The sequence below is a fragment of the Aotus nancymaae genome, unplaced genomic scaffold (assembly GCF_030222135.1).
Source record: "Aotus nancymaae isolate 86718 unplaced genomic scaffold, 86718_ANA_hifiasm-v0.15.2.pri h1tg000040l, whole genome shotgun sequence".
NCBI lineage: Eukaryota > Metazoa > Chordata > Mammalia > Primates > Aotidae > Aotus > Aotus nancymaae.
In genome coordinates this window covers 28,644,639-28,665,392 of record NW_026988454.1, presented here as the reverse complement: position 1 = coordinate 28,665,392, position 20,754 = coordinate 28,644,639, and the positions used below count along the sequence as shown (strand labels likewise).

The following is a 20,754-nucleotide window of genomic DNA, read 5'->3' as shown; positions in this document are numbered from 1 at the left end:
ACTGAATGAAAGACATTTACAAAAAAGAAGGGTGAACCACGGGTGGGGTGACTAGGTGTTCCAAACTGACCAGGGCTGTCCTAGATTGTGGCTTTTTGATTGATTATTTTGGGGTGATAGTTTAGATTTCTTATTAGAAGATTAGAAGGCCTAGAACAAAGGTTATTTGTAAATTTGAAAGTGGTGGATGAATTGGAAAAATAAATAGTGGTTATCATCTTAGAGTTCTTAGCAATTTTCCAGATTTTCTGTTACTTTTTTTTTTTTTTAATTCTCTATAACAACTCTGTCCAGTAGAACTTTCTGAGACAGTAGAAAATTTCTGTGCTATCCAATACAGTCATTAATCCCCTGTGGCAACTGAACACTTGAAATGTGGTTAGTGTGACTGAGGACCTGAATTTTTTTTTTTTTTTGAGATGGAGTTTTTGCTTTTGTTACCCAGGCTGGAGTGCAATGGCTCAATCTCGGCTCACCGCAACCTCCGCCTCCTGGGTTCAGGCAATTCTCCTGCCTCAGCCTCCTGAGTAGCTGGGATTACAGGCACGCACCACCATGCCCAGCTAATTTTTTGTATTTTTAGTAGAGACGGGGTTTCACCATGTTGACCAGGATGGTCTCGATCTCTTAACCTTGTGATCCACCTGCCTTGGCCTCCCAAAGTGCTAGGATTACAGGTGTGAGCCACCGCGCCCAGCTGGACCTGAATTTTTAATATTGTTTCATTTAACTAATTTAAGTGTAAGTGAAAATTAGAGTCAGCTGTGATGTATCTCACCTGTAGTCCCAGTTACTCAGGAGGCTAAGATGGGAGAATCGCTTGAGGCTAGAGTTTGAGACCAACCTGGGCAATGTAACAAGACCCTGTCTCTAAAAAATTAAAAAGAAATGAAAAAGAAAATATCCATGTGGGTCTGGTAACTACTTATTGAACAAAGTAGACTTATAAAGTTGCTGTTATCTATGTTAGACATATGTAGGGGAGACTCCTCTCCCATAGCTCCTTCACAGAGAAACTATCTCATGCATCTCTTTTGGAAGGAGCAGTCCTAGTAGTGGGCATAGCAGATCTGACAGTGGGTAAGGGAGTGTGACTAGTAATCCATCTAAACTAGATCAGTTAGGTTCTCTCTTTAAAGAATCTGGAGGCCAAGCATGGTGGCTCATGCTGTAATCTGAACATTTTGGGAGGCCATGGTGAGAGCATTGCTTGAGCCCAGGAGTTCAAGACCAGCCTGGGCAACATAGTAAGTCCTCATTTCTACCAAAAATAAAAAATTAGCCAGGCATGGTGGTGCACCTGTAGTCTTAGCTACTCGGGAGGCTGAGGCAGGAGGACGGCTTGAGCCCAGGGCTGCAGTGAACTATGATTGTGCCATTGCACTCCAATTTCGGTGACAGAGACCCTGTCTCAAAAAAAAAAAAAAGTCTGGAATTAAGATTCTAAAAGACTGTATTCATTTGGTAATGGTGAGCCACTGCACCCGGCCAGTTTAACCTGCGTTTAAAACTTTGTGTAAAGGAATAATAGTCAGGCTCACTTCACTCAACACTGTATTTGTGAAATTCATCATGTTGTGTCCAGCTGTTAGTTGTTTGTTCTCCTTGGTGGATAACAGCCCATTATATGAATATACTGTATTTATCAATTTATTCTGATGTTATTTGGGGATTGAGTCGCTGTATTTTAGAAATATTATGCACATTAGGGCGAGGTGGCTCACGCCTTGTAATCCCAGCACTTTGGGAGGTCAAGGCAGGTGGATCACCTGAGGTCAGGAGTTCGAGACCAGCCTGACCAACATGGCAAAACTAAAAATACAAAGAGTACAAAGAATCTACTAAAAATACAAAGAATAGCTGGACATGGTGGTGCATGCCTGTAATCCCAACTACTCGGGAGGCTGAGGCAGGAGAATCGTTTTAACCTGGGAGGCTGAGGTTGCAGTGAGCCGAGATCATGCCACTGCACTCCAGCCTGGGCAACAAGAGCAAAACTTTGTCTCAAAAAAAAAAAAAAAAAAGAAAGAAAGAAAAGAAGAAAGAAATATTATGCACAGTCAGTGCTGCTGTGAATATTTAGTACATGTCTCTTGGTGGATATATCTCGTTGTTCTGTCAGGTATGTACCCAGGATAGAGTTGCCATCCTAGAGATTCTTTAGGATAGAAGAGTTTTTTTCTATTCATTACAATGGAGATGAATACATTTTTAAAATAATGACTTAGATTTTCCATAAGCCTTTAAATATCATAGTGTTATTTTTCTCATTCCAGGAACACGTAATAAATTTTTAAGTAAAAGTATTAGCATATAATATAATGCTTTATTCTGGAATTGTCTATAGCTACAGTGTCTAACACATTAGCCACATGCCGTAGAAGGCTATCAAATACCTGAAATGTGGGGTAACTGTAAACTACAGAATAGACTTACAAGATTTAGTATGAAATAAAAAATGTACAATCTTATTAATAATTTTAAAATATCCATTACAGGTTGAAATGATAGTAATTTGGATACACTGGGTGAAATAAAACATATTATTAAAATAAATCTCACCTGTTTTTTAAAAAAATGTGGCTACTAGAAAATTTTAAATTGGATGTGTTGTTCACAATTTTATTTCTTTTGGACAGGCTGTCCATACTATGCAATTAAATTCATGGATAAGGATTGTCTTAATATTTGAAATGTACATTACTTTCAATTCTGTTTGACAAAGAATATGTCAGGGCTACTTTGCACCATTTAGTATTGGCACTTTGTGGCTGGCACATTTATTTAAAAGATATTAAATATTCTCTAATTTGATAAATTTTATTATTTTCTTTTTAGGTTAAATTTCGACATTGCTTACATTGTACATGATGATATTCCTCAGAGAATAAGAAAATATAACAAAAGTCTGTATGGAAATCGAAGGAATAGGATTGGATATGAAAAACAGTTAAAATTTTTAAATATTTCTTTTATTTTTATTTTTGAGATGGAGTCTCACTCCTGTTGCACAGGCTGGAGTGCAGTGGCACAATCTCAGCTCACTGCAACCTCGGCTCACTGCAACCACCACCTCCTGGCTTCAAGCAATTCTCCTTCCTCAGCCTCCTGAGTAGTGGGGATTACAGCCGTGTGCCACCACGCTGGCTAATTTTTGTAATTTTAGTAAAGATGAGGTTTCGCCGTGTTGGCCAGGCTGGTCTCAAACTCCTGACCTCAGGTGAGCCACCCACCTTGGCCTCCCAAAGTACTAGGATTATAGATGTGAGCCACCACGCCCAGCCAATATTTCTTTTATTAAAACAACTTTCTTAAATTGTAATTCCTTATGGATGAACATAAAGCTTGTGTTATACTTAGTTTAGCATATGTGTATGTGAAGTATTTTTTGGGTGAGTTTATATTAACAAGGATGTTTACTTCTTTAGGTAAAATAACCTATTTCTTTTTCTTTGGTTGGCAGTTAGGGCAATACTAATTGCTTAATCATAACAGAAGTGGTACGCTACAGATTCATTATTCCTATCATCTGACTGATGAATTGTGATCCCTGTCACAGGCACAAATAGCTAGGTCCTGCTTGGATAATTGCTAAATATATTTTTCTTGAATTATAATTTTTTTGCATTATGTCGACTTCGAAAGATATAAACTAGAATTTCTCAGCCTCCTTTTGGTGAGAAAAAAAAAGCCTCGATCCTTTTGGTAACAAGTAAAATTCAAAAAAATAGGCCTTAAAAGATCTTGGAGTCACCTTAAACTTTATCTGCCATGAGACACTTAGAAGAATCAGACCTTTGTTGAAGATTACAGAACAGAGACTCACTCAGTCACACCCAAGGAACAGGTGTTCACTGTTCACTAGAACGCAGCGTGGGAAGTGGATGGATCCAGTGCAGCCCAGGGAACTGGACACTCACATGCCCCTGGGAAGCAGGTCTTTGTTGCTCTCCTTCCACCACTGGGTCTCAGCTTGTCTTTGACTAGCTTCTACCACTTGTGCCTCCACCCAACCTGCTGCTACATTCTGTTGGTTTCTGCTTACTCAGATGTTTTGCATCCCGAAGCCCATTTTGGACCCTCTGCCTTGCCCTTTCTTAGCTCCAACCTTTCTATTATATCAGATGGCTCCGTCTCTGCATTTTCCACTGTTCCATTTCAAGGAAGAGTCTAACTGGCTAATTATCAGAGTCTGTGTTTGATGAGAACCGTTTGTTCCAGGTCACCTCACAGGATGATGACTACCTCAAAGATTGTGCCTCTTGGGTCACGTCTTAATTTAATTAGCTGGGCTGGGGGTGAGGAGGGGGTAATGAACGTTTTTTTGTAGTTATTTGTGCAACTCTTGCTCTAGAAATAGTTTGGGTAACTGTTTCCTTTCCAAAGGGACTCTGGGTACGCTAAGCATCTCTCTCTCATACAGGAATATATTAAAATAACAGTGATTAAAACAAAGGGAGTATGAATAAATTGACTGAATTATGAAGTTAAATGTAGGAAATAATGAACAAGGGAAGAAACATACTGACCCAGGTCAACAACTAGCTATGTGCAAGTGAAATTTTTTCTCAATCGAATAAACTGGCTTTCAAGATTGCATTTTGTTTTGCGAATTAAACCATTTTCAAGTCATGAGTCGTAGTTTTCTAGAGGCCCCGGGCATCCGGAACCCCTGAATGCCCCGTTCTTTCTAGGAGACCCCAGCCTTCACCAATTTGGGGGCTCTGTTTCTTTCGTTGGGAGTGAAATTCTGCAGGAAATAGACGCCCGGAATCAGATGCAGATCCTGGGGACCCTTGGCTCTGGCAGCACGGTGGAAAGGTGGGGTAATCGAGGCTATGGGCCCGTTTACCTGGAACCCCGGGGCGCCGCGCCACCTGTCTGGAGTCAGCCCCTTTCCCGGACGTCTCCTCCCCTGAGTTTCCTCCTCATAGGCTTGTCCCTGGGAGTGTGGGCGGCCCCTTTCTTGAGCGCAGAAACTCTTACTGTTCCCCCTACCCTGCTCCTCCCCTACAGCGGTCTTTCTCTTAGCTCAGCCACTTCCTTCCTTGGCCTCACCCTCCCCGGTGTACTGAAGAAGGTAGCCGGGTCCGAACCCAGCGGCGCCAGTTCTCTCGCAGGAAGGAAAACGGCGCAGAGAGGTGCGTGAGCGCCGGGCAGACGCAGCTTAGGTAGCAGGGACGGACGGGGTGGGTGTCCGGGGTGCGTGTCCGGGGTGCAGCCGCCGGGGACCGCGGGCTGCGTGGGAGCCGGGCCCGGGGTGGGGGTCGGGGGGGGCGCACAGAGGCTGCGACTGGCGGGGCGGAGACCGCGCGGGCTGGGGTCCCGGGGGGCGCGGGCCGCCCACGCCCACGCCTCTCGGTCCGACTTCCGCACTCGGCTCACGTGATGTTTCGCCGGCCGGGGGCGGACTGGGAAGCCGGCAGAAATGGAACGATTTTTACCGCGGCGCGACGTGTCGGCTTTGCACTTGGCAGTGGTTCAGGAGCCAGTTCTGCAGAGCTGGGTGGGGACGGGCTGGGGGCCAGGGGAGAGGCTGCCCCGAGGAACTTGGTGGCCTCGGGGCGGTGGACTCTGCAGCGCCGGAGGTGGGTGCGGCTCTGTGCGCTCCAGGTCAGGGGGTGCGGAGTCGTGAGCTGACTCCATGGGCTCGTGGAGCCCGGGGCAGGGTCCGTTTTCGTCGCCGGGTTTGGGCGCTCGCTCTCGCGGCGCGCCGGGACGCCCAGGTCTCGTGGAGGAGGCGGACTCGCGGCGCCGGGCCGGGAGCTGCGGAGACAAAGGCTTCCGGGACGCGGCCCTTCCCGGGCGCTGGCAGTGCCGCCCCGCAACTGGGGGCCCAGCCTGGCGCTCCCTAGCCCTGCGCTCCCCAGCCCTGCACCGGTGCCGGCGGTGACCGTGTGATGACGGGCTGCAGGGCAGGAGCGTTGGGGCCCTCTACCAGGAGAACCCCAATCTGGGAGCAGGATGGCCAGATACGGAGTGAGCGCGCGCCAGCCTGGAGGGAGGAAGGAGCCCAGTCATCCTTTGACCCGCGCCGGCTGCCTGTCCGCGATTGCGAAGGCGGGCTGGGAAAACGTGCCCAGCCCTAGTGTGTGTTGGTTCCTGATCCCACAGATGCCCGTTCCAGTAGGCTTTACTTCCTTGGACATTCGAAAACCTCCATGCATTGCCTCCAAACTTTTGAAAAATAACAATGCCCTCCGGGTCCTTAAATAGATTCTAAAGTGTGTATTGTTGGTGGGTTTCGGGTTCTGCCCAGTCTTCCGACATTCTGCTTCCTTTGTGATTCCCATGCACAAAGCCTAAATCGATTCTGCGACAATTAGAGTGCGGGCTGGCATTTGCCTCGCCTTCCCTGGAGCCTTTTCCTGTCTTCTGGTCCAGCCGCTCACCCACAAGCATTTACCCTTAGACTTGTTCTGCTTCTCACCTCTTCTCATTGTTTTTGTTTTGTTTTGTTTTGTTTTTTCCCTAGCTAGACATAGTTTCATGGTACACGTGAGAATTTGTTACATTCATATAATCAAATCAGGGTATTTGAGATATCTATGACTTTAAACATTTATCTCTTCTTTACGCTAGGAACATTCAGCTTACTTGCTTCTAGCCACTTGGAAGTGTACCATCCGTTAATGTGAACTGTAGTCACCCCACTGATCAATGCAACACCGGGTCTTATTTCTTCTGTGTATTTGTACCCATCAACCTTCCTTCATCCCTCTGCCCCCGTCATTGTTCTTCATCTTGCTCACTGCAGTCCTGGGATTCTGTCCTTATCCTAAAAGGCCACGTGTCTTTCGCGGATTGTGTCACAATCGGTATTTTTTCCCCAATAGTCCCTCTCCCTCCTAAATAATAAATAAATAAAACATGTCAAATTATGTATGCTAGCAATTGTTTCTAAACCTGCTATTTTCCTATTTATAGTGTTCTGGGCAGGGAGCCTTTCTTGCTTTGTAAGTGTTTTGCGTTTGTAAGAGCTCAGCATGTCACATTTCATACAAATACCACTTACTATTATATTTAGCATATTTGTATAATGGCAAAAGAGGAAGAGGAAGAGGGGGAAAGAAGAGCCAGCAAGATGTGGTAGAAACAGCATTTAATTGTGAGGTATTAACCCCTGTTACATTATTCTTAAAATGGGGATAAATAAATGCCAAGGTTCTTAGAATTTGCAAGGTTCTTAGAATTACGTGAATTAACATGGATAAGGAACCTGATATGTAATTAATTATAAAGAAATGCTGGTTGCCTTCTGTGCTTAAAATTAGATGAATGTACGTCTGCTTAATATAATGCAAGTATGCGTGCTATATATAATAGATGGATTTCCCTTTTGATTCTCATTATTCAATGAGAGCTAAGTCTGAAGTGTGTTGCTGGTGACGGGAGAAGGAACGAAGAAAGGTGTTAAAGAGGTACATCTTTCCAGGGGTTCAAGAATCAGAGAATTGGAGAGGTCCTTAATTTCTTTGGACATTTTCATTCTCCCTCTGTCCAGCAAAAGCTAATTTCCTCCTCATCCCTCACAGATCCTTACTACTTCTTCATTAATGTTTCCAGGAAAAGAGTGCAAACTTTATTCATTGTTAGGCAATTTTAATTGTTAAAGAACTTTTTTATATGGCTCTCAAATCTGCCTTTCTGTTACCGTCCTACCCAGCAGAGTAACACAAAGAAAGATTATTCATAGAAGTACATAAAAAAGAGCTTTAGTTTTTTGTTTTGTTTTTAAAGCAGCAGTTCTTCTCTAAGCTAACTTTATAGATCAAGATTCTTTAGAGTGCAAGTAATAGAAATTTAATCAAACCAACACAAGCAAAAAGAGGAAAGATGTTGGTTCATGTAGCTGGAAAGGGTCATATATGGGCTCAAGTCCTTGTTGTATGGCTGGACGTTTCTTTGTGTTAGCTTTATTCCTGGCAAGCTCTTCCCACATGGTGGCCATTGACATCAGGGGCCATAAACTAATATCTTAGAACCCAGTGGAAGGAGAGTGTCGTTTTATAATCTAGCAAAATCACAAGGCTGAACCTCATTGTTCTGGATGGGCTTAGCTACCTCATGCCGCAACCAATCATTCTGGCCCTGAGCTGCTTCTGGAGCCCAGGATAAGGCCCTACCCAGGATATGTGGATTTAGCATAAGGAGGGAAAGGCTTTATCCAGACAAGACTTAGACTGCTGGTGCCAGAATGGGGAATGGGTGCCAGGCAGACAAAACAATAGCTGCCCATTGTACTGCTGTTAATAATTTTTTCCTACTATTATTCTCATGGCATGGTGTTCAGGCCTTCAGCATCGTGGCTGTGTACTCTTGAGTATATTCTAGCTGTTTAGATTTCTCTTAAACTATGTCTTGAATTGCATATAATGTTATAGATTATATGAAATTAATTATTTGACTTCACCAGCACAAAATCCCCAATATTTGAGCACTATAAATTTTTGTATTTTTTATGAAGATGGCTTTAATTGAATATTTTGCATTTTATTGCAATGCAAGCTTCTTAAATTAGAATCACACAAGCAACAGAGCAGATGGTAGTGGCACTTTTAATAATTAGCAGATAGAAGATCTAGTGTCCCAATCAATATCCTGTAAGCAGGTGGTATATAGTCATAGGTGTCACTCTTGTTTTTAAAAGCTAGCAAGGATTAGTTACAATCCATCTGGATAAAGTTGTTTCTTCCAAATTATCACGCCAAAGGAAACCATACACACAACTCTACCTTTTTGGTCCTTTAGTTGATTTGGAAAATGTACGATTTGAAAACAGAATGAACCGATGTATCTTCTACCCAGTTACTCGTACTTTCTGACATCCTGTAGGTATACTTCCAATCCCTCTCATGCCTTTGCGTGTTCTTTTCAGTTCATGAGGTCAATATTTCTTTACCCTCTACTTTTAGTTCCAGACATGATACAGCAGTGAGCATTACAGTCAGATCCCTGCAGAGGAGAGCTTACTGTGTAGTAGTGAAAGTCTGGAAATGTAATTCCGAGGAGGGGTACACAGTGCTATGGGAACACACAGTGAGGGAGAACTCCTCCTCCAGGGTTTCAGGGAAGGCTTTTATTTTTTTTATTTTTTGAGATGGAGTCTTTCTCTGTTGCCCAGGCTGGAGTGCAGTGGTGTGATCTCGGCTAACGGCAACCTCCACCTCCCAGGTTCAAGGAATTCCCTGCCTCAGCCTCCTCAGTAGCTGGGATTACAGGCACCCACCACTACGCCCGGCTAATTGTTTTTTGTATTTTTAGTAGAGATGGGGTTTCACCATCTTGGCCAGGCTGGTTTTGAACTCCTGACCTTGTGATCTGCCTGCCTCAGCCTCCCGAAGAGCTGGGATTACAGGCGTGAGCCACCGCGCCCGGCCAGGGAAGCCTTCTATTTAAGCTGGAGCAGGATGTATGCGAATTAGCCCCTGGAAGAAGGAATAGCTAATTGGGTTGAAGTCACAGTATGTATGAAGGCTGGAGGTGAGAGAACAAGCGGGCATTTGAGAGATTAAAAAGCCCCATGTGGCTACAACCTAGAGTTCAAGTGGGTGGAGTGGAGGAAGCTGGGACGGTGTGCAGAACCCAGCTCGTGGAAGACTCAGTGAGCCAAGATAAGGCTCAACTTCTGTTCCGTTCTGAACTCCTCCTTATCTGAAGATGAGTGATCTTCACTGCAAGCTATTTATTGCAATTGGATTTACTGGGCACTGCCCAGAGAAGAACACGATGCCCCTGTATGTCATTGCATTGACGGGACGGTATTACAATTGTTGTATTGATCTGCCTCCTGCACTAGACTACAGGCTCCCAAAGGGCAGGGAGTGTGTGTGTTTGTCCTGGGGTGCCCAGCCCCTAGCTTAGGCCTGCCTCAAGTGTGCTCTGCGTTTTCTCCTTTGCTTCCTTGCTTTGTGTATGCACTTCCTCCTGTATAGAGTGCCCTTCACCTGCCTGGCTGGTCCACTTCTCCCCAGTGACCTCCAGGAAGCCTCCTGCTGCTTCCTCCTTTGTGCTTCCATATGCTGGGGACCCACCACTCAAAGAGTATTTGTCACATTGCTCTTCATCGCAGGCCTTTGTCTGCCTTTAGAAGATGAGCTCCCTGAGGGCAGATCCTGTGCTACACACCTTTTTTTTTTTATTTTTGCCTAGCAGGGTACCACGAAGAACACCTGCTCACAGTGAATCGTGGGTGCAAGGAGAATGGCTGTATTCTCCTCCACAGACATGGAGAACAGGTGTGCAGGCAGCTAAGGGGGCGGTCACAAAGGTAGAGGGAAAATGGGGACACTTCAGTGTCACATGCATCACACAAATATTTTTAGGAAAAGGGACAGGGTAAATTAATAGTGACAAGTGCGACATGAACAAGACAAAGGGCCCTTGGATTTGGATGTGCTTAATGGAATGTAATGGTGATAATTTACACTTTTTTTTTCTCTCCCAGGCAGCAATGAATGTGGATCATGAGGTTAACCTCTTGGTGGAGGAAATCCATCGTTTGGGTTCAAAAAGTAAGTATCTAACAGAGAGTATTTCTCCTGGCTTTACCTTGGAACTGGTGAGAGTGGCATGCTGGAGAAGCCTAGGAAGGTCACGCAGGGCTTCAGGACACTGGTATGGCAAATCTGTCCACAGCCCCAGGTGGTAACTGCCCTTAGCCAGGAAGTGACATCTGGAGACATGGGGCTATCAGGGTATTGTGATTCTGATGCAGAGAATGATTGAGATATTTCATTATTTTTTCAATAGAAAGCAAATTACCAAGCTTCTTCTGACTGCATTGAAATTTGGTAATTGAATCATGTTTGAATTTTTACTTGTCATACTATAAAAATTCATGTTTTCTGCCTTGTTCTGCCATCATCTTACAAACTTCTTTTTCTTATCGTCTTATCTAAAATGTCATCATTTTACAAACTTCTGATGACTAGGGACTTGAAATTATACTAAATTGTCTATTTTCTCCAGATTCTTGAGTTTTATATAATCAGGTATTTAAGTACATATAATTAAAATAAATTAACCTTTAGGTAGTGTTTAAGAAAAATTTTCTTCTTCTTCAGCAATAACTAGACAGCTTCCTTGAAGATAGTGACATGCAGAATTGGTAATATTAGTGTCTTCTTCCTAAGTCATAACGAAAATTACTGTAATACTTGTGGCTTTAGGTATTTGGTACATCTTAGACAAGATATGCAAGAATTTGGGGAGCATTTTGAAAATAATAAGAATAATAGACATATTCAGCAACAACTAGGATAATGGAACTCAAAATTATATCATGTGAGTGAAAAACAGTTCTAGAAAGTATCTCACAAGCTCTCAAGATTTGTGTCATTATAGTTTGATTCTTCTTAAAGCTCTATTTATGAATCACAAATCCTTTGAAGTAACAGGACACACTTGGAAAATTCCATTAAGCCATCAATATCAAATGTCCTCTGCAATGGTTTTCTGTTCCTTCTGTAACAGATTGCCACAAATTTCGTGATGGAAAACAACACATTTAATATCTTAAAAGTTCTGTGGGTCAGGAGTTTGACAAGGGTCTTGCTGGGGTAAGATTAAGGTGTTGGCAGGGGACTCCTTTCAATAGGTTCCAGGAGGGAATCAGTTTCCTTGCCTTTCCCTTGCCTTGGCTCATGGCCCCCTTTCTCTGTCTTCAAAGCTAGCAACAGCTGATTGAGTTCACACATTGCATCACTCTGACCTCCTCCACTTTTTCCTTTTATGTTTTATGTATTTATTTCTTTTGAGACAGAGTCTCACTCTGTCACACAGGCTGGAGTACAGTGGTGCGACCTTGGCTTACTGCAACTTCCACCTCCCGGGTTTAAGTGATTCTCCTGCCTCAGCCTCCCTAGTAGCTGAGATGATAGGCATCTGCCGCCATGCCTGGCTAATTTTTGTGTTTTTAGTAGAGATGGGGGTTTCGCCATGTTGGCCAGGCTGGTCTCAAACTCCTGACCTCAGGTGATCCAACCACCTCACTTCCCAAAGTGCTAGGATTACAGGTGTGAGCCACTGTGCCTGGCCTAGTTTCTTGTATTTTTAATAGAGTTGGTGTTCCATGGGCTGGGCATGGTGGCTTATGCCTGTAATCCCAGCACTTTGGGAGGCTGAGGCGGGAAGATCATGAGGTCAGGACTTCGAGACCAACCTGGCCAATGTGGTGAAACCCGTCTCTACTAAAGATACAAAAAAAAAAAAAAAAAAAAAATTAGCCAGGCCTGGTGGCCCATTCCTGTAATCCCAGTTAGGAGGCTGAGGCAGGAGAATCGTTTGAACTTGAGAGGCAGAGGCTGCAGTGAGCCAAGATCACACTATTGCACTCCAGCTTGGGCAACAGGGATAGACTCTGTCTCAAAAACAAACAAACAAACAAAAAAAGAGATAGACGTTTCACCATGTTGGCCAGGCTGGTCTTGAATTCCTGGCCTCAAGTGATCTACCTGCCTCAGCCTCCCAAAGTGCTGGGATTACAGGTGTGAGCCACTGTGCCTGCCCTGCCTCCCTCTTCTGTTTTAAGGTCTTTTTGGATTACACTGGGCTCACCCAGATAATCTAGGATACTCTCCCTGTTATAGAGTCCTTAATTGAATTGCATCTGAAAAGTCCCTTTTGCCATGTAAGGTAACATACTCACAGATTCTAGGGATTGGGACATGGATATCTTCGGGGGCCTTTATTCTTCCTACCACTCCCTCCTTTTTGTCTTAGTCACTTTATATCAAACCTGAGTCATCATTACTAAAATGTACCAAGAAAAGATAAATGAGGCATATTAAATTTGGTGTGGACTTAACAACCAAGTGAGTCAAATCATATAAGTTAATACTTATTGAGTATCTATATATGCTAATCACTGCATAGTACGAGTGGTATAAAGTGTGTTCCTTTTCCTCAAGAATTTTACTACTTAGTTGATGAAAATAGATAAAATCTCATAGGCCAGGTGCCGTGGCTCATGCTTGTAATCCTACCACATCGGGAGGCCAAGGTAGGAGGATCGTTTAAGCCCAGGAATTCAGGACCAGCCTGGGCAGCAAAGTGGGATCCCGTCTCTACAAAAAAATAAAAAAATTAGCCAGGCATGGTGGTATGCAACTGCAGTCCCAGCTATACTGGAGGCTGAGGCAGGAGGATTGCATGAGCTCAGGAGGTCAAGGCTGCAGTGAGCCATGTTCAAGCCATTGCACTCCAGCCTGGAAGACAGAGTGAGACCCTGTTTCAAAACAAAAACAATAAAAAACTGATGAGGCAATTATCGAAAAGAAATGGTATGCTGAACTATAAAGTGCTGACATGCAGTGTGGTCCCATCAAAATCAGTTATTGGAAGTTGTAGCAGTTGGGGGCACTCAGTTAAGTCTTGCATCTCAGGTCGGACTTTGAAGTGTAGGGCAGGTCAGTTTAGGGGGAAATGCATGAGTTGATTTTGGAATGGGAATGAATGTGTTGTTTGCAGAGAACACCAAGAAGATATTGGAAAATGTAATTTTTTCAGTTTCTTTTTTTCTTCTTTGAGACGGAGTCTCGCTCTGTCGCCTGGGCTGGAGTGCAGTGGCACCATCTTGGCTCGCTGTAACCTCTTGTCTCCTGGGTTTAGGCGATTCTTATGCCTCAGCCTCCCTGGTAGCTGGTATTACAGGCATCCGCCACCACACCTGGCTAAATATATTATGGCTAAATATATTATGTATAATATATTATACAAAAATATATTTTTGTATTTTTAGTTGAAACGGGGTTTTGCCATGGTGGTCAGGCTGGTCTCAAACTCCTGTCCCCAAGTGATCTGCCTGCCTCGGTCCCCCAAAAGTGCTAGGATTACAGGTGTGAACCACTTCGTCTGGCCATAATATATTTAGTTTACTAATCAAACAAATCAACAATCTTCCCTAACTCAATTTTTCTCCCACCCTCTTCACCACATCCACTTGATGGAGGCCTGATGAGTCTTATTTTCAATAGTGATGCCCTTCCTTGGGTTCCTCCTCCCACATTCCTGATTCTTCCTGAGCTCAGTGAGATCATCTTACTCTTGGCAGCATTATTATTGTTTTTTTTCTTTTTTCTTTTTTTTTTCCTTTTTTTTTTTTGTTTGAGACAGAGTCTTGCTCTGTCACCCAGGCTGGAGTGCAGTGGCGCGATCTTGGCTCACTGCAACCTCCGCCTCCCGGGTTCAAGTGATTCTCCTGCCTTAGCTTTCTGAGTAGCTGGGATTACAGGTATCCACCACCACGCCCGGCTAATTTTTGTATTTTTAGTAGAGACAGGGTTTCATCATGTTGGCCAGATTGGTCTCGAACTCCTAGCCTCATGTGATCCACCCGCCTTGGCCTCCCAAAGTGCTGGGATTACAGGCATAAGCCAGCAGGCCCGGCTGAGCATTGCTATTGTTTGGATCATTCTAGGTGTTAAAGGCATATTTCCAAAGATTTGTAGGATTTTGTTTTCTTTATCCATGTCAGCCTAGCGTTTATTGGTCATATTCAATTAGTTTTTAAATTCTAATCTTTATACTGCTAAGAGAATGTCATCATTCTGGCAAGGCAAACTGAAATTCCACTTCAAAATTAGCAGCTTTCACATTAGAAGACTTAAGATAATTATCATAACTTCTATAAGCATGGAAATAACTTTTAATTTTGCAGCTTCATCAGTACAGCTTGACTTTCTCATTACTGGCAAAAGATAACTTACTGAGTTGGAAAGCATATAGAGAGATGTGTTATCTTTGGACATGTTATGGTTAATTATTGAAGTAGTATCTGGAGTCATTTTGCTTTAATCTACATATGATATATGAGCTCAAGATGAAAACTGATGAATTGTTTTGTCTGTTTCATTCAAAGTCAAATTCTTTAACGTCTCATTTTTCATAGAGTGAAAAAAGATTAAATGGAGAGAGATCACTTGGATATTTAAATTCTTTCATTCACCAAATATTTCGAGTTTCCCCTTTGTGCTCAAGTGCTGGCGATGCAAAAATAAACAAAATTCCATCTCCGTCCTTGAGGTCCTCTTTAGGTAGCTGAAAGACAGACAAACTGGAAGTACCTAGGTACTTCCAGATTAAAAAGTCTCTAAAATAGGCCAGGTGCAGTGGCTCACGCCTGTAATCCCAGCACTTTGGGAGGCTAAGATGCATAGATTGCCTGAGGTCAGGAGTTCGAGACCAGCCTGGCCAACAAGGTGAAACCCTGCCTTTACTAAAAATACAAAAATTAGCTGGACTTCATGGTGAGTGCCTGTAATCCCAGCTACTTGGGAGGCTGAGGCAGGAGAATCACTTGAACCTGGGAGGCAGAGGTTACAGCGAGCCGAGACCACAACATTCCACTCCTGCCTGGGCAATAAGAATGAAACTCTGTCTAAAAAAAAAAAAAAATCTCTAAAATAAAAATGCATCTTATAGTACATGGCATGCTATGGTTAAATTGGCAGTTTAATTATAATATAAAATAATGATACTTCTTGCAATCAATTGTGTCTTATCTTCCATGAAATACAGATTAAGTGAATTTTAATGACTGTAAAATGCATTGAACAGTTCTAGGATCATAGCAAGTACTCAATAAATGTTAGCTATTAATACTATAATTGATGGTGAGTGCTTTGATAGATATATACTCAGTTTTATAAGAAGAGCTATTCACTCAACTGAGGGGCTCATGAAGGACTTGTAGAAAAGGTGGCATTTGAATTCATTCCTGAAGAAAAAGAATTTAGGAAAAAATGTCTGGGTTTCTGGGCAGACAACTAAACATGGGCAGTGTTACAAAGGCAGGATCTGTCATGTCATCTTGGGCACAGTGAGCAGTTCATTGTGACTGGATCAGAGGGTACATGGAGTGACATGGCAGAAGACCAGGCAAGCGATGGATGCAAGGCCAGAGGATGAAGAGCCTCTTCTGTGGGGCCATGGAGTTTCCTTTATTTAGAAAGTCATAGGGAGCCATTGACATATTAAAGTAGACTTGATAAGGTAGCTCACGCCCGTAATCCCAGCACTTTGGGAGGCCAAGGTGGGAGGATTGCTTGAGCCCAGGAGTTCGAGACCTCGTCTCTACTAAAAATAAAAATAAATTAGGTGTGGTGGCGCATGCTTGTAGTCCCAGCTACGTGGGAGGCTTGGAAGGCTCAAGAGCATCTCTTGAGTCCAGGAGTTCAAGGTTGCAGTGTGCTGTGATCACACCACTGCACTCCAGCCTGGGCAACAGATTGAGACCCTTTCTCAAAGAAAAAGAAAGAGGGATTAAAGTAGAAGAGTAGCAATGAGCTTTGCATCTCATAAAATTTCTTCCACATTTTTTCTTTCACACCCATGTGGAGGATGTATTGAGAGGCAAAAATGCAGAAAAGGAGGCTGGTACGGAGTTCTCAGCAGCTTGCAGTGATGCAGGTGAGAAACACTTAGGCCTGAACCAGGGGATTAACTGTCACTGGAGAGGAGAGGCAATAGCTACACCAGGCACAAAGAAGGTGGAATCACCCAAACATTTGTCAGATTGAGGGTGAGGGGGTATGAGAACTCCAAGATTATACCGAGGTTTCTGCCTTTGGTGCCTTTAAAAATTTTAATCAAAGTTGAGAATTTACTGTATGCTGGGCACTCTATAAAAGGCTTTATCTTTACTATGTCTGTTAATCCTTGCAACAGTCCTGTGAGATGTATTTTACCCTCATTTGATGAATACCTGAAACTCAGAGAGCTCGGAGGCCTTGCCTGAGTTTACCAGCAGCTCCACTTCTGTCTGTAATCGGTGACAGGTTCCCATTGCACACAGCATGTCATGCAGGCAGAAGTTTAAAAATCCGAGAGCTGCATCTTTGCTTTCCAGGCCAAACATGGTCAGATTCCCTGTTTTCCCTTTACAACGTCTTTCGTCCTCCTTCTCATCTTAGATGATATACTTCAGGTAAGTAAACTACTCATGCTGGTCACTGTTCCCTCAGCCACCTTACTCGTTTTCAGCTTTGCCTGTGGCTTTGCACACGCTCCCCATTTGTCTCAGTCACATCAGAGCCCCTGGTCACTGATGGTGTGCTCAGTGTGTGCCAGGTATGGTGCTGGGTGCTCAGTGTGTGCCAGGTACAGTGCTGGATGCTCAGTGTGTGCCAGGCACGGTGCTGAGTGATCAGTGTGTGCCAGGCAGGGTGCTGAGTGCTCAGTGTGCGCCAGGCACGGTGCTGAGTGCTCAGTGTATGCCAGGCACGGTGCTGAGTGCTTTCCAACTGTGTCTCCTGGCAGCACTGAGAAGAGGATGTTCAGGTTCCCATTTTACACAAGAGGAAGCCAAGGCTTAGGGAGCTTTAAACAAGTCGCCCAAGGCCAGACAACTAGTAGGTGGCAGAGATTTCAACTGAGGACTGTTAGGTTTTCAAAAAGCTCCATGTATATCATCACAATGAAGATGAGGAAAAAGAAAAAAGCTCCAGGTTTTTGTCTCCTTTAAAGTCCAGAAGAGGTACTGCCTCCTCCATGAAGTCTTCCTTACCATTCTTGCCAGAGATGTCTTGTGCTCCTCCAAACTATAAAATATATATATATTTAAAATATATTTAAAAACATATATATGTGTTTTTCTTCTTTTTTTATTGAGACAGGGTTTACTCTGTTGCCCAGGCCGAAGTGCACTAGTGTGATCATGGCTCACTGTAGCCTTGAAGTCCTCAGCTCAAAAAATCCTCTGCCTCAGCCTGCCGAGTAGCTGGGATCACAGGTGCACTCCACCACACCCAGCTTTACACGGTCTCACTATGTTGCTCAGGCTGGTCTCAAACTTCTGGGCTCAAGGTATCCTCCGACCTTGGCTTCCCAAAGTGCTGGGATTACAGGCATGAGCCACTGCACTCAGCCAGGATGTATTTTCTTTGCTACTCATTTGGCATCCAACCACATACTGCTTTGTACTGTTGCTTTACTTGTTATGTGTATATTTCTTGTTTCTCCATGGGAATCGAAGTCATTGCTTTGAAAGCTAGAAAGTGATTCTCTACTTCCTTATATCTGCCTCTAGTGTCTAACAGTGCTATGCCCACAGTAGGTGTTTGCCAAACGTTCAGTTGGAAGTTCTAGCCACGGGAACTCAAGAGCCTTTGGGCATGGGAACTCTGGAACCTTTGGGCAAGGAATGGTTCTCCCCTCACTGGATGATCATCCTCTTGGGAGTGGGTGTAGCTTTGGAAGGGAAGAACCTGCAGTAGAGGGGTAGGAAGAGGTCAGAGATTCAGTCAAGTAATTGAAGGAATCACCCAAGGATAGGGAAGTGTCTCCCAGATTACCCTTGTCTCCAAGTTTTCAGGTTATTGATTTTTAGCAGCAGATCCACTTTTGGTCTATCTTAACTTTCAATGTCTATGTTCAAAACTGGCCTCCAAATAAGATAGTCTAGGGCTCATATTAAATACAGATTTCTGAGTCTACTAGCAAGGAATTCAGATTTGGTGGTCCTGATGAATGATTGATGATTATGCATTTTTAAGGCACCCCTACTCCTACCCTAGGGATTCCGAGTGTTCAGAACACACTTAGAGAAGCGCTGCTCTTGATCCTGGTTTTCTCTTTTATTTTTAGTCTTTATTGATTCAAAAACTCACATAAAATTAATAAATAAAAATAGAGATAAATCCATCTGCAGTATTAGCACTGTAGCGCCTCCAACTTTTGTAAATGTTTCTTGGTTCTCAGTCTTTGTCTGGAGACTCCAAAGGCTAAGAGGTGTATAACATGTTGTATTTATTCCATTACTTTTTGGGTCTGGGAAGATAATATGTGTTTTTTGTTTGTTTGTTTGTTTTGTTTCATTTTTGAGATGGAGTTTCACTCTTGTTGCCCAGGCTGGAGAGCAATGGCACGATCTTAGCTCACCACAACCTCCACCTTTCAGGTTCAAGTGATTCTTCTGCCTCAGCCTCCTGAGTAGCTGGGATTACAGGCGTGCACCACGACACCTGGCTAATTTTGTGTATTTAGTAGAGACGGGATTTCTCCTTGTCGGTCAGTCTGGTCTCAAACTCAGGTGATCCACCTGCCTCGGCCTCCCAAAGTGCTGGGATTACAGGTGTTAGTCACCACCCCCGACCAAGAATATGTTGAATTTATGACTGTTAAGTGTTAAACTGTAATCGTGGATAGCCCATTGTTAGAGGTGTAGTAAAGACTTTGTAAATATGCCATACTTGAGGGTAAGAAACAGACTTTGCATTTGCTAACAATGTCTTTTCTCAAATTAGATGCTGATGGAAAGTTAAGTGTGAAATTTGGGGTCCTCTTCCAAGACGACAAATGTGCCAACCTCTTTGAAGCGTTGGTAGGAACTCTCAAAGCCGCAAAACGAAGGAAGATTGTAACGTATCCAGGAGAGCTGCTTCTGCAGGGTGTTCATGATGATGTTGACATTGTATTGCTGCAAGATTAATGTGGCTCACATGTCTTGATGTACTGCCATTTTTTCTTTCTGGTAAACTGGATATAAAGTGAAAGAACAAACATTTGAACATACTTAACGTGTTTTTATAGAACTTTGTAAACAAAAGGAGACTCATGTTTTAGAAGTCTGTCCTTTTTTATATCTTGAGAGAAAATTTATGTATGGCACTATAAAATAAACAAATCCTATTATTTTTCTCAGGAATCTGGTTGAGAATTGTAGGGAGTGAGATTTTTTGGAGGGGGGACAGGGGAATGTTTGTTTCATAAATAATTAGACATTTTCTGTAGATACTTGACATTCTGCAAAAGCAACAAGCAAACTGAAGACCAACTCCTATGAGAAATATTACAATGTTTATGTAATAAAGACATGTAACTGTCTTAAAATTGCCTTATTGCCTTATTTTGTCACTTAAGTATTTGGGTGCTTCTCAGAATTGAGTTTTTGAATTAAGATTAGGTAACTACAGTAAAAGTTATGTTAATCTGAAACAAACTCTCTCAAAACTACCAAATTTAAGTAACAGGAATGGCTGGGTGCAATGGCTCACATCTGTAATCCCAGCACTTTGGGAGGCCAAGGTGAGCAGATCACCTGAGTTCGGGAGTTCAAGACAGCCTGGCCAACATGGTGAAACCCTGTTGCTACTAAAAATGCAAAAATTAGCCGGGCATGATGGCACACATCTGTAATGCCTGCTACTTGGGAGTCTGAGGCACGAGAATAACTTGAACCCAGGAGGCGGAGGTTGCAGTGAGTGGAGATCATACCACTGCACTCCAGCCTGGGTGACAGAGCAGGACTCGGTCTTACAAAAAAAAAAGAAAAAAAAAAAGGAATGGTTAGCGTTATGGTTGGACTTTCTACAAAAATATTTATTTTGAGGCTGATTGTGTGCTTACTGCTGAGTTAGGAGACATGCCAAAAAAAATCTAACCTAAAAACTTCACATTCTAGTTGGGTTACACCCATCTGAATATGAGATAATCTATGATTGCATGTTACAGAATTTAAGATGACTTGGAATAAAAGGAGAATAAAAGCAGTGAAAGCCACAATGGCCAGGGAGATACGGAGGGGGCAGAACTTGCATCAAGGAATGATTGCAGCTGATTATCTACAGGAGAAAAAAGATGGACTGATAGGGTGATGACTGAAGGAAAGGCAGGACATGAATTGGCAAGGCATGATCTTGTAAAAGGCAGGATATCAGGCTGGCCAGAATGCTAGGGAGAGAGGTGGTTCATTGGACAATTAAAGTGGAACCTGGGAAACCAGGAAGAGGAATCTGAACAGAAATTGGAGCAAGG

At 43.3% G+C, this 20,754-nt stretch overlaps 1 protein-coding gene across 2 annotated transcripts; it reads left to right on the top strand.

Annotated features, from left to right (window-relative positions):
- The first annotated feature begins 4,948 nt into the window (after positions 1–4,948).
- On the top strand, positions 4,949–19,830 carry ABRACL (ABRA C-terminal like). 2 transcript variants are annotated; one of them, XM_012474529.3, is made up of 3 exons: positions 4,949–5,141; positions 10,448–10,514; positions 19,245–19,830. In XM_012474529.3, the coding sequence occupies exons 2-3, from the start codon at positions 10,454–10,456 to the stop codon at positions 19,427–19,429; spliced, it is 246 nt and encodes an 81-aa protein (XP_012329952.1). In that variant the 5' UTR covers positions 4,949–5,141; positions 10,448–10,453; the 3' UTR covers positions 19,430–19,830. The 2 variants fall into 2 exon arrangements, with proteins under 2 accessions (XP_012329952.1, XP_064216697.1); XM_064360627.1 differs by lacking the exon at positions 4,949–5,141 and adding an exon at positions 10,164–10,238.
- Positions 19,831–20,754: the final 924 nt, after the last annotated feature.